General features: G+C 40.3%; 1 protein-coding gene across 1 annotated transcript in view; it reads right to left on the bottom strand.

The window, feature by feature from the left end:
- Positions 1-1,211: 1,211 nt before the first annotated feature.
- PDLIM4 (PDZ and LIM domain 4) overlaps positions 1,212-13,979 on the bottom strand; it is a 59,403-nt gene continuing 46,635 nt past the window's right edge. Inside the window, exons 4-7 of the mRNA XM_083428748.1 lie at positions 10,205-10,383; positions 8,742-8,899; positions 5,849-5,969; positions 1,212-5,024 (exon numbers count right to left, since the gene is read on the bottom strand). Of these exons, the coding sequence (XP_083284874.1) occupies positions 4,820-5,024; positions 5,849-5,969; positions 8,742-8,899; positions 10,205-10,383 (663 nt within the window). The 3' untranslated portion in view covers positions 1,212-4,819. The remainder of the gene's footprint in view (positions 5,025-5,848; positions 5,970-8,741; positions 8,900-10,204; positions 10,384-13,979) is intronic.

Genomic DNA, 13,979 nt, shown 5'->3' with positions numbered 1-13,979 from the left:
TGTCTTTTTATTGTATGGGGCCATGCTGTGAATTCCTGAAAGAAAGAATTGTTTCAAGTGAGAGGAAGGGACTCGAGGTCTGGTGAAAGAGAAGCAGATTTGATTAAAAAGAAAACTTTGCATTTCTGTATAAGATTATAGCAAGGCATATGGGTGGCAGGGCCTCCCATCAACTCCTGTAAAATCATGTTATTGCCATCATAGGGAGAATGCCACAAGTCGATGTTGCAAAAAGTTTGCCAGAGGCAGGCACTCAATAGAATTCCAGGATTACAACTGAAGGCAAAGTCCTAGCTGTACGAATGAGAGCTTTGATATTATTGTCATGGGTTTGCAGGGGGCAAGGATCGTCTAAAGTTCCTGGGTGCCAGACCTTAGATTTAAAATGTACACTAAACAAGGAAATCACTTGGGGACAAGGGCCATCCAATGGACCCTCTGCCTGTGCTCTGGGTAAATAGCAAAGATGGGAGGGAGAGGTTACACAGGAAAAATGCATCCTTTTGAAATGTAGAGGTTGGGGAAGAAGGGGGAGGACTCCATGAGCTGCTGTGAAGGCAGAGCCATCTTGGCAGGCTGGGACAGAGGCATGGATGCCTTGGGAATCCACTGCTGCACTGCTGGGAGAGCAAGCTCTTCTTGAGATGTAATGCTCTGAACTCTCTCAAAGTAGACCCATGGGTAAATATGGCTACAATAAAGTCTCCGCTGTGCCTTGATTTCCCATTTGAAACACAACCCTGGGTTAGTGCCTAGAACATGGGTAGGCAACCTAAGGCCTGGGGGTTGGATCCGGCTAAATCACCTTCTAAATCGGACCTGCGGACGGTCTGGGAATCAGTGTGTTTTTACATGAGTAGAATGTGCCCTTTTATTTAAAATCTCTGGGTTATTTGTGGGGCATAGGAATTCATTCTTTTTTCCCCTTCAAAATTTAGTCCGGCCCCCCACAAGGTCTGAGGGACAGTGGAGCGGCCCCCTGCTGAAAAGGTTTGCTGACCCCTGGCCTAGAACCACCTGGAATCTTGCTACCACTCAGCAGAGATTGGGGGTGGCACACAAACTTTGTAACATTAATTTCAGTGAATCTCCCCCAATATATTCTAGCTCCTACAATATAAGATTAATGAGCTTACTTTCTAATGGCAATGAATGAAAGATGGAAGATAAACTTTAAGGACATGTTTGCTTAGGAATGATCAGTTACATCGCAAAGGGAATATACTGTGTATTTGTTATTGAAAAGAAATGTACATAACCAGCATGTAAAATCAGAGGTTCATAAGATGCATTTTCCAGTGCTAGTTAATATAGAAACCCACAAAAAAATAGCTTCGGTCCTTGAGGACCAACAATGTTAATAAACAAAATTAAAATGAATGTTCATGACTATCTCAAAGAAACATGTTTCCTTTAGCAACCAGTAAATAAAATAGCAACAATATTTTTATGCTATTAATAAATGATAAACATTTATAATTTTTCAGTTCATTTGTACTGATACGGATCCATCATCAACAACAAAAAACCCCTAGACCAGCAAACTTAAACTTCATTGGTGGCAAAGCTGCCTTCAATGTGTTTACAAGAATTTCAAAGTAGAGTTTCAAAGATCACCTGACGTTAGATTTGCTAAGACATAATGTGAAAATATTAATGGCTCCAATGCTTAGTAAATCAGTTAGATTAATCGACAAAAATGTTGACCGACTAAAAAGGAATCACCAATTAATGGGTCAAAATAATTTTAAAAACTGAAATTATTTTTAATAGAAGCACTTTATAAGAACTGCAGATGACAAGTATGACCATAAGAGGAGTCCTTTTTGGGAGGAAGAATGACTTCTTTGAAAATTATCCCTGTTGTGGCAGATGTATACGTCATCCAAAGGCAATGACGGTTTGCTTTTTTAGATCTAATATTTTGCATATACTGTACAATTTTGTGCATATTTAATCAATCAATGAGCTGAACCTCATCTGTTTGATTAGCTAAGGTAACTGGGTAGAAAACACAGAACTGTATTCACTGTAAAGAGCAATATGGATTAACTAACAGCACGCAATTATTTTTTAGCTTGGTGCCACCTTTTTTCCTCTTAATTAAGTTATATTATACCTGTTCACACAGAGCAACGTGGATTCACACTTGTTCTTACTAGAAATGGTGTTTGTGAAATGGACAAGCAATACTGTTTCTAAGCAAAGTACACGTCTTTCCCTTTGGTGTAGGAGTTTATCGTTCCTAAAACAAATGGAACCTTTCTGTTTGCACAAAACCTTAATTGCTTATTATTATTATTTTTAATTTATACTTGCAGGCCACATAGTGGAACCCTTGGATAATAATGCTGTGAGTGTTGCCTTTCTCCACCCTGAGTTCTATTGATGTTCCGCTGTCATAAATCTAGTATGGCAAACAGTGAACTCTCCCGTCATTCCCATCTTGGGGGGCGGGGCGGGATTTAAGCAGTCCTGGTTGAATTTCTTATATTTCTGTGTTTTGGGAAAAGCATATGCCCCCTCAAAGAGCCAAACAATATCTCTGATACAAAGCTTGATGGATCATTCATTATATTTTTTGGTATTGCATGTGCCTAGCACTTAGCTAGGAATTGGACTCATAGCATTACTTGTGCAGAGCCTTCCACTGAACAGAATATGCCAATGGTTTCATTAGAGATTTACATTTATATGCCGCCTTTCCTTCAAGGAGCTCAAGGTATTCTGCATGGTTTACTCCATTCTCACTTTATCCTCATGACAACCCTGTAAGGTTGGTTAGGCTGAGAGTCTGCGACTGTCTCATGGTCACAGAGCAAGCTGCATGGCTCAGTGGGGATTTTAATCCTGGCCTCCCAACTCTGAACCACGACATCATACTGGATCTGCTTCCATAAAGTGACCGTATTGCCTAAGATGTAATGCATTCTGTCTTTTTAAAAAATGGTGTATAAGCTGTTGCCAAAATGCAGTTGAGGCTTAAACATTTAGACATATAAAGTTTATTTCCTCTCCTTTACACTTCGGATTAGCAGTTTGGCTGCCCAGGGCAATCACTGTTTCGGAGAGCACAAGGGCCACTGAGCACTCCACCCTCATTTTCACATCTGGATTGTTTATACTTGAGTTCAGGAGTTGACTTCTGTAAGGTCTCGGTCATATCCTTCTATTCAAAAACTGCAGGGGTTCCCTCCCCCAATAGCTCTGTAATCAGGATTGGTGATGACATAATTCCTCTCAAGAAATGAACAATTTGTGTCTATCATGACAATTTCAAATGTAACAAATGAATAACAAATGTGCAATTGTTGTGCTACACAATGATTGTCTTGAAAGCTCCTAAATGTCTATGATATTTAGGTCTGATGCCTTGGCCTAAAAACAGAATCTGGAATGAATTATTTTTCTTTTCATCCTAGGCTGGATTTAGATGTTCTGCACATAGTGTTGACCAGGTCAACTTCATTGTATCTGAAAGCAGTTTTAAGTAAAGTGTTTATGGCTGGCGTGTAAAGCGCTTTGTTCAAAGTTTTATAAAAAAAAGAAAAAGAAAGAATAAATGCAGGTGCCTAGATGATTCAGTAACCAAGAATATCTGCAAAAGAAGCCATGCTTTCTCAAAGATGAGAGAGAGAAACCACATGTACAATACATATATGTGAAATCTTTCTTCAACATTTTTATGCAGGGCACAACAGTGGTTTACACAGTTATAGTTTGGTGCCACAATGGAAATTATATTAGGATCCCCTTGATCTGGAAAGACCTGAGGAAACTTAACAGGGTCTCCAGCCTGTTCATTACTACCAGTCAACGGGGGACCATCCATTGGGATTCCCAGGATATTTTTCTGGTATAGCATGAAAGGCAGTGTCGGAGCACAAGCCCCAGTGGATAGCTCTAGCTGCTGCTGCCAGATATCGCCAGAATGATAAATGTTAATGATTAGTCTTACATGTAATAAATAGTATTGTTTGGAAGTGGCAACCAGGACATTACCTTTTTTATATATATCTGTGTTCTTACAAGTCCTTTACCTGTTCATTCCCACATTTCTTGGTGAAACTCATGCAGCCAGCTTCATATTTAAAATTCTCATTACACGTGACCTCAGTTTTCTATCACTCTGAAAGCCACAGAGCAATCTTTGTGGCATATCTCTATTACTGACAAAAGTAAATGTGATGCAATGCTTTAAAATGTAAAATGTCAATGTCATTTCTTAAAGTGCCTTCTTTTCATGGAGCTTTCATGCAGTCTTCTTTATATTTTAAAATGAGACAGAGGCTGGATCTAGACACATAAAGAAGCATTTCAGTTTAAAAACGTAAATTTAAACAGGGAAAACAGATAGAGAAAAACTGGACTCCATGTCGCCACCTGGTGACACAATGTTATATCGCACATATATATATCGCATATAAATCGCCTTTTCTTTACCAGTTGAGCTGAGTCCAGAATAAAAGAAATACTGGTTTTATATGAAACAGTGTTTTAAAAAGCACCCATATTTACACAGGTTTTGGACTGGGGTATGATGGAAACTATGTGCAGTAAAAAATGAAACAAAACAGAACCCACCCAAACAGCAACACAGCAACCCAAAAGCAAGTGTCAAAAGGAGAGAGAAATCCTTTTGAGAGGCCTTTCAGCACTATCCCCTTGAGATCCCAAGTGCAAACCATTTTATCTCTGAAAAGACATTTTACTGAGACTTGAATAATCAGAGTTGATTACAGCCATGCTTTAAAACAGTGCCTGTGCCTGTGGGTGGGTGTGCCACCTCTTGACCTCTCCAGGAAATAAGAGTATCTATTTAGACAAGTTCAACTTTAGCATTGGGATAAACAGCAACCACATCATATCCTTCTGGCGGCTTAACCCTTTCCTTGGCATGCATTTCACAGTACAGCTGTTCCTCAATGAAGAAGTAGCCCCTTTGCTTCAAGTTGAGGCCGCAGTCATCACACATGAAACATTCCGGGTGGTAGAGCTTGTCACGGGCTTTCACTATTGTGCCACTGTCACAGGAAAGAAGATAAGATTAGAATGCAAACATTTCAAACGATTACGATTCATTTCAGGTTTTATTAGTGGCTTGCCCTTTATGCTGTGTGTGAAGCACTGCCAGACATGTAAGTGAGCAGGACTGTTCTTTCTTGTATGGAGCTTCCATGTGCACTTTGGAGCAACCAAGTGGCTTTGGATCAAGAGAATAACACTTATTAATATTAAAAGCTCGTTGTAACATGCAGCACAAATGCCATGTTACATGTGTATGTCTCTGCCCCCCTTTTCAAGTAACATTGCCTTATGGAATTACATTATAACAAGATTTTACAGTTAAGCAGGTGGTGTTTACCTTATTTAGCTTTACCAAAAAGTACCGTACTTTTCCGTGTATAAGACGCCCCTATTTTGGGGGACTCAAAATATAGAAAATGGGGGGAGATTGCCCAGAGTTCTTGAGCTTTTTTGGGGGGAGGATTGCCCAGAGTTGTTGAGCTTCTTACGGGGGGCGGGAATTGCTGAAAATCACTCACCCGCCTGAACAACGCTTCCTATTGCACGCGACACAAAAAACACCAAACGTTCGACTGCTCGCCGCCAGCAGCAGCCCATCGATCCAAGCCCATGTCATAGCCATCAATCACTCGCACAGCCACCGCTGACAATCTCTTGCTCACGGCAGCAACCATTCCCCTGTCCCAACACGGCACTACCCATGTATAAGACGACCCCAATTTTTACACATTAATTCAACGTAAAAAACAACCCTCGTCTTATACATGGAAAAGTACGGTATATTAAACATCAAGGCTCTTGGGGAGATTCATGTACTTACACAATTCCATTGCCACATCTGGTGCACTCGGGGAGCATCTGTAAGCCAGGCATGGCTCCACCCAATTTGGATACTGGAGATTTAACATGTCTTGGACTCGTCAGCCTGTCATGTTTTTCACCTGCCAAGAATTTAAGACGGCGTTTTTGGAGTTATCTGTTTAAGGGATGTGGAATGTTGCTAACACACAAGCTTCTCAGCTGAAGGGGTGATTTATGCTTAAACTCTGACAAAGGATGCACTCCACAGTATCATTACCTGGAAGTAAATTTTCTTGGAATCAGTGAGATTTATTTCTGAGTGAGCATGGTTAGGCTGGGGCTGTAAGTGCTCTGATCCTAGTAGTGTTAGGTAAGCAGGCTCCATATGCTCACAACAGTACGTGAAAAAATGAAATGATGGAATGACCATAAGAATAATAAAAAGGCATGCAAACATATGAGCTCTGATTTAAATGGATAAACCAGAGATTGACCTTTCAATGGGAAGCGTGCCAAGGAAAAAGAATGAGAGCTGGTACAAAAGAGGCACATACATGAAACCATAGAAGAACAAAAGACATTGTCTAACTTAGTAAGATTTTGATATATGCTCAACCCCATGGAAAAAAGCTTAAAACCTTTTGCTGTGCAAGGGGGGGAAAGCCCAGCAATAACACTGCTAAAGTGCACTTTTACTACTTGAGAGATTTATTTGTTTTATTGAATGTCATGACTCAGGAAGACCTTTAAGAGTCTGTAACAAAAGTAAGGCAGCATGTTAGACGCTGGCTCTTTTCTTGGCGTTCGGTTTTGCTTCATATGTGTTCAGAAACAACCAGAAAAAGGGAAGCAATGAAATCTTTATGTACAAAGGGGTATGTTGGCAAGCTATTAATGCATCCTGTAATGCTCATTCACACAAGTGCGTATATTTGGAAATTCACCGCAGTGCTTTTTAAAAAAAGGAATTTTCACTGGTCGGGAATAAACTCAAAATAGGACACTTACACTTATGTTTAAAAATGACATAATGAAGCAGCACTATGATAGCTGCATTGTAACATTAAATATGGTTTAAAGAAATGTAGCCCTCCAGCTGTTGCTGAACTACAACTCCCTTCAAGACTATTAGCCGTGCAGACTAGGACTGATGGGGCTCCAACATCTGCCACGTGATCCCTGCTGCCTCCTTTTTTGAAGTAAATTCACTCAACTAATTTGCTTTAGGTGACTGTAGCGTCTTGATACATTTACCGCAAAGGTTCCCAGAAGCTCTAGTCAATGATAAAGGCTTCAGAATGGCAGGCAATTTACAGAGCACTCAGTGAAAAGTCTCCTCACCAGCTTAGGGAGTGAGGAAGGAGTTTAAAAGTAATGCTGGCTGTTTTTCTCCTTTGTTTCTGCATGCCCACGCTTCTCGCCCCCAAATTTATGTCCCTCAACTTCTCAACTAGGCAGCTACAAAACTCTGTGAAAAGTGATTGAACAACCCCAAACATTCTTTTCTCTGCTTTGTGGTTTGAGGGCTCATCTTTCATGGCTGAGGGGCACCCACCGAGGTAACTGTTATGTTGCCTTACAAATCCTGTCTGATTCCCTGCAGGAAACATTTCTTATTAGAGACACAGTATGTTGCTGCTCATTAAAAAAAGAAAATAAAAGACCCTAGAGCTCCTGGGAGAGAAAAATAACATTCTAAGGAGTTTCTTAACTTCTTTGGGCTTGCACATAGGTACTTCATAAGTGGCTTTGTATCAGAGAGGTTAGACGAATTGAAGATTTAGTTTTAAAGCAAGAGAAATGGAAATCCACGTAAGAAAATTGATAAATTAAAACTAAATCATTTAAGTACAAACAATGCATGGGGTGTCATCATTCCAGAAAGTGTCCCTTCCATCATATTTATAAAGCAGATGGAACCCTTTCCCAGGGGAGACTTGGCTGTCCTGCACATTGGTTTCATTCAGGTGTCAGCTAAAAACTCATTTATTTATGCAGACCTTCAGAACATAGTGGCTCTATTTGCCTATTTTATCAATGACTGTTGCATCGCATTTTAACGTGTATTTGTGACTTTAACAGTGTTGCATTAGTTGAATTATTGATACTGTTAGTTGCCCTGGGTTTTTTTGTGAGAGTAATTCTCTCTCTCATAAAAATTTAAAAATCTTCTTTTTAATCAGTTCAGCACAATTTGAAACTGCTTGTAGGACTTGTAAGACACATTCAGAAGTACACTGGCAGTATAGGAAGGGCAACAGAAGAGCAAAGTCTACATATATGTCTGATCACATTCACCTTTTCTTTCCTTGTCTCCCTCCTCCATCCCATTTGCTTTTAGCTGTGCCCCAAACAAAGAGCAGCCATGGAATCTTAGCCCCATAATAATAAGGAGCTGGACCTCAGTGTCCAGGCTGAATGATGGAGGTGCAGACACTCCTTCAGATATACTGGGCTGAGGCCATTTAGGGCTTTAATGGTCAGCACCAACACTTTGAATTGTGCTCAGAAACATACTGGGAGCCAGTGAAGATCATTTAGGACTGGTGTTATATGGTCCCAGCAGCCACTCCCAATCACCAGGCTAGTTGCCGCATTCTGGATTAGTTGTAGTTTCTGGGTCACCTTCAAAGGTAGCCCCACATACAGCGCATTGCAGTAGTCCAAGTGAGAGATAACTAGAGCATGCACCACTCTGGCAGGACAGTCCGCGGGCAGATAGGGTCTCAGCCTGCATACCAGATGGAGCTGGTAGACAGCTGCCCTGGGCAGCTGCCCATGTGCCAGGCTGTGCACCTGGTCCTTCATGGGCACAATTACTCCTTGTAAGCCCCTTTGAAATTTAAAATAAATTACAGGGGGGGGGGGAATATTAAACAATGTTTTTGAAATGAACATGTTGTGTTCCTTACCATTTTCCCCTGCTTCCAACATGCCTTGCAGATATCGGAAAGATCCTGACTGCTTGGGTTCTGAAACTGGTCTTTCATAATCCTGCAGCATTTTGTACACATCTGAGTCCATGTCAATTCCGTTTCTGCTTCTTGGTAGGGACCTCAAAGGGTCAGCACTATTTAAATACAAAATGAAGGTCAAAGGATTGTTGTACACTAGAGAAATAAAATCAGTTCTTTAGGGGGGAAAAGTTAATCCCTTGTGAACTGTGAGGGGTTATTTAAACAAATTTTTCTAGTGCTTCTTGCATCACAAGGCAACAGCACAAGGCAACAGGTCACCCATAAGCAAACCCTATGCTTATTTTAATGGGGATTTAGTTAACAATGCTTCCTTTTCCTGAACTAGCTTTTTATTAATGTAGAGGTCATTGTAGAGGAAGGACAAACTTTGTAGCCATACTCTATGTGCCCCTGTGCAGTGGGGCTTGAGTGACCTGTGAACATACGCACCACAGACAGGCCAGCTGCTGCTATTCATTGTGAATTACTATGCCACACATGGATCTTTTTTTAATGCATTAAATTAAATTACTGAAGAACCTGGAAGCCACCCAACCATTGAAAAATATCTGGCAGTTAGGGCATTATGTGTGTTTTTTTGCCAAACATGGTCTCAAGGGTACTTTTTAAAAAATCTTAGAATACTTCCTTGTAGCACATTTCCTCTTGGATTAGTCCACATTTCCAAAGTACCCATAATATATATTTATTAAAAAGCCTCAAGATTTAAACAATGCTAAAATACCAGGGGTGGGATTCACGTAAGCTCTCCTTCCCCTCCAGGCCCCCTGAAATTGGCTTGTGCGGGTCGGGAGAACTCCCAGAACGGTGTGCAGGGGAGGAGGGGGGGGTCATTCCAATGTATGTGTTCTGCCATCTCTGAACAGCTTCCTGTGCTCATTCTTAAAATGTACAAAGCAGCCTTAGGGCAAATTTGCTTTGAAGGCCCCTAAACATGAGATTTAGCACTTTTATTGGCAATCCGACTATGTTGATTCTTTAGTTAATGCATTTGTCTTTCCAGTGTGAATTTCATCTATTTGTCCCTACGCAGCCTTTTAAAAAAAAAAAAGTTTTTAAATTCCATTTTAACAGTATGTTCTAGCAAATTAAACAAGCTGTTTTCTTCCAATGAAATGGGGATGTTTTTGCATGAATGGGTCCCTTCTGTGGCAGTGTTTTGGTCCTAATAATCTGATATATTTATACTGTATAAGCATGTCAGCCTCTTTGTTGCTCCACATGTTTTTCAGTTGAAGCAAATAGCAGCTTTGGGGGGGCTGCATGCAATTTTCACTGAAAGGATAGTTGAAGAGAAGGGATTAACCTCCCTCCTGCCACAGTGTAGCCCTCTCTCCACCCACAGCAGCTATTCATAAAAATAATCTTCATCACAATGTCTTGTTTGACTCTCATACCTGTGGGGAGATGTGATATGCAGACTACTCATCTGTGATGGTAAACTGGAATCTGCATTGTTGTTTGTATATAGCCGTGTGGGGTTATTGTACTGCACATTCGATATCTGTTTGTTGTCTGTTGGACTTCCTCCAGGCGAAAATGTCGCTGGTCTTCTATTTGGAACAGGTCCATTATCCTAAACAGGGAAAGAAGCAGAGGTTTTGTAACACTAGTTGTCATTGCCAGTATTAAGCAACCTCTTCTGCTAAATGCCACGCCTGTCTGCAACAGTAGTTTGTGCGTAGAGCCTCTCAACTGCTAACAATATTGCTTTAGTATTATGCAGCCTGCTATTGGTAGATAAAGAATATACAGTGAGAAAAGAGGGGGAAATAAATGTTTGCTGCATTTAGTAGCTCTTGTGGAATGACTGCTGCTGTTTTTGTTGAGGTATTGCATTTAGTTAGGCTTTGGCCGCAATACTCAAGTTTTAACAGCAAGTTTGTCTCTGAAGAAGTGTCTTGGTCCTTGATTAATGTGAGCAGACCCATGTGGGATTAGCTGAGCTTCATAAACACTGGGAAGCCAACACAAGCCATTGTTGATGTGGGACATTAAGTATGTATATGAGAGACAATTTTATCTTACTATATTTTGAGGAAACATTGTGTTCTTGAACAGTGCTTGCTAGTGCCTGTCAGATTTTATGGGTGGAGTGTAGAGAAATTCTTCAATTCATCACTCCCATCCTAACATACCTCCCCCTTGAATGTCCCAATTCCCTCTCTTCTACTCCACTCAGTTTCAGAGGCCAGCTCTCCACACCCATCCCTCTGCACCAACTTCTAAGGCCTGTTAATGCATCAAAGAAAAAATACTACAAGCGAAAGATAAACAGCAAAAGGCATAACAGAGTGGGCATCTCTTATGGGTGTTATGGTTGCAATCAGAACTTAGAACACAAGCTTAAAAAGTACTTTGTTAACTATAGCTCATTAAACAGAGTGGCTGTGTTTTCAGCCATTCTTGAAAAGTACACAATCGGGACCAGTGCGAGGAGCTGAGATATTGAGGCACTTTGTCAAAGCCCACACCCCAACAGGAACCCACTGCAGACTCCCAGAGCCTCCTGACTCTCCTTCTCTTCCTTGCTGTTGCTACTTGTTGACCTGATCTCTCCCAGTGTAAGTGGTGAAAAGCAGGAGGAGGAGCCAGCATTAGGCTTGCTCTTTTCATCAGAGCAGTGCTGCTGACTGGGGTCAGAGGGAGAGGGAATGTAGGGCAATGGTGGTGACAGAGGCAAGGAGGGGGCTCTACGCATGTTAGGGGTGGTGGTGGTCACTGATAGCATCATGCCCAAAGAAGCCCAACACTGCACAATAAAAGAAAAGACATGGTTAAAGAAAACTGCTGAATTATTATTATTATTTACAGCTGATGTACATACAGCATTTCCTCACACTAAAACTAATCTGACAAACCTCCATACCTTCTTGATGGAATAAAGAAACCCCACAATTGATCCTCATCCATTTTTACATTTTCATTTGCATCCCAACCACACAGCTTTTTCTTTCAATGAGATACTACTTTTTAAAAAACCTTGCAATGACATTAAACTAAAATAAATTGTGTTGTAAATAATCCAGAGAGTCACATTCCCTGTGGTTACCTTTAATTCTAGGCATTTTGTAAACCACCTAGTATTAAACAAAATGAGTTCTGAATCCACACTGAATAACTACAAAACTATAATTATTGCCTCTATTTTTTTCCAGAAGGCATAAAACTTCACTGATATGCATAAGGATGCTAAAATCAGTGCTTTTTTCTGGGGGGACGCAGGGGGTACACATACCGCTAAACATTTGTGAATCTTTGTACTCTTGTCCATTTACTGTATTTATTTTCCCCAATTTGAACTATAAAATGGTGATTTTCTTGAGTCAAAATGAACATACCTCTAAACATTTTTTTTAGAAAAAAAGCACTGACTAAGATTATTTTGGAGTTTTGCTCAAATATGCTACAGTGCGCAATTAAAAAAAAAACATTTATCTGTAAAGAAATACCAGGTCTTTTTATACACCTTTACAAGGGATGACTTCATCAGTTGTAGGCTTTTTTTGTGGCCAGACAACAGCAAATCAGGATCATTTGAACATGAAAAACAACCTTTTAAACTTTGTGTCACTTCCAATCCCAGAGTCCTACTATAAATAGCAAAGGAGCATTTCATCTCAGCAGGTATGGTTAGCAATTTCACATAATTCCCTATTTCAGGACTGGGGCACCTGTGGTCTTACAGATGTTGTGGGACTCAAAATTCAATCAGCTCCAGCCAGTGGTCATGGATGATGGGAGTGATCATTCAACATCTGGAAGGCTATAGGTTCCCCTGCCCTATTTGATGCCTCAAAATATCTATTCCCTCTTGTAAAAGTAGCACAGTGTGGTATCACACAATTCCTCTGTTTCTTGAAGCGTACCCTGCTCGTTGTGAAACTATGAAAAAGGAAGCATACCGTAAAAGAGATTAGAAACATCTTTCTTGTCCATTGGTTTGGGGCTCAGCTGAAAGAGCTTTGTCTGCCACAGAGACCTTCAGGACCAACAGCAGCAAGCAAAGGGATGTATTATCATTGCCACCTCTTTAAATAAGTTATTTAAAGACAATGTGCAGTTTGTGAAGTCACAAACCACTGAATACATAACTGTTTGTATGGTTTAATGATTTGTTATTATGTTTATTGATCTTATGTGAGCCTCTCTGGGAGCCTTGTTGGCTGAAGGGCAGGATTTATTATTTTCAGATTAATAAGTTAATTTTGTTCCCACTACTAAATAGCCATCATAAGCAATCCCATAGAAGGTCTTAGTTTTACTACTACTGTATGCTCAATGATACTAACTTTGTAGAAAGGTGGTGGGAAGAGCAACTATGAGAACTGGTTTATGAGAAGTGATATGATTTCATATTTATCTGCCAGACTTGGAGCTATCGGTTTCAATATCAACTTTTGTCCCTTCCATTGGAAGTGTCCAGTTTCTTCATGTTTTCTCCCCCAGGTGTTCCAGCTTCCAAACCCATTGAGATTTTCCCGCTCCCTGTGGCTCTCTTTCGACTTAACTTTGTCTGCATATGTTTCCTGTTCTTTGCCCCTGTAATATAGCAGAGCAGCAGGGAAGGCGAATGGAAAGAGGCAGAAAATATGGCTTTTGGTCATGCCTAAATACAAAGCTTTGTACAAGAAAGACCAACTCAGAAATCTATGTTTTTTAAAATGTTTGGGATATCACGTTTGGTACATGGCAATTTGCCTAGGAGTCTAGACTGGTTAGCCCTTACCCCTCATTATATTGGTTACCAAAGTAGACTTCATGAGTCTCTTTTATGATTCATTTTGTCTTCACTGACCATTATAAACTAGATTTATTCCCCCAGAAGAAAACCTTTCTTATGTTTTATCGTATTTCCTGCTGAGTCATGTCAACTAGTACGCAGCACTTTTATAACTGTAATAGCTTTGCCAGATATTTGGCTTCTCAAGTGAAAGTTAACATTTCTTGACTACACAGCCAAAATTCAGCATCTTTGTTTCAAGTTTTTCTTTGCCATCATCATAAGCAAAAATCCTTTTGGTGTGAGTCCCTGATAATCCAAGGTTTGGGATTAATTTAACTTTAAAATAAATTTATTTAATTGTATTAGTATTAGTAAGTTGTTTTTAATGCTGTCACCCACCCTGGGACCTTAACGGTGAAGGATGGGCAATAAATAAATAGCAGGCA

The sequence above is a fragment of the Podarcis tiliguerta genome (assembly GCF_965153285.1).
Source record: "Podarcis tiliguerta genome assembly, chromosome: 2".
In the NCBI taxonomy this organism is placed as follows: domain Eukaryota; kingdom Metazoa; phylum Chordata; class Lepidosauria; order Squamata; family Lacertidae; genus Podarcis; species Podarcis tiliguerta.
Note: the sequence above shows the minus strand (reverse complement) of the source record. Positions and strands in the feature narration are given on the sequence as shown.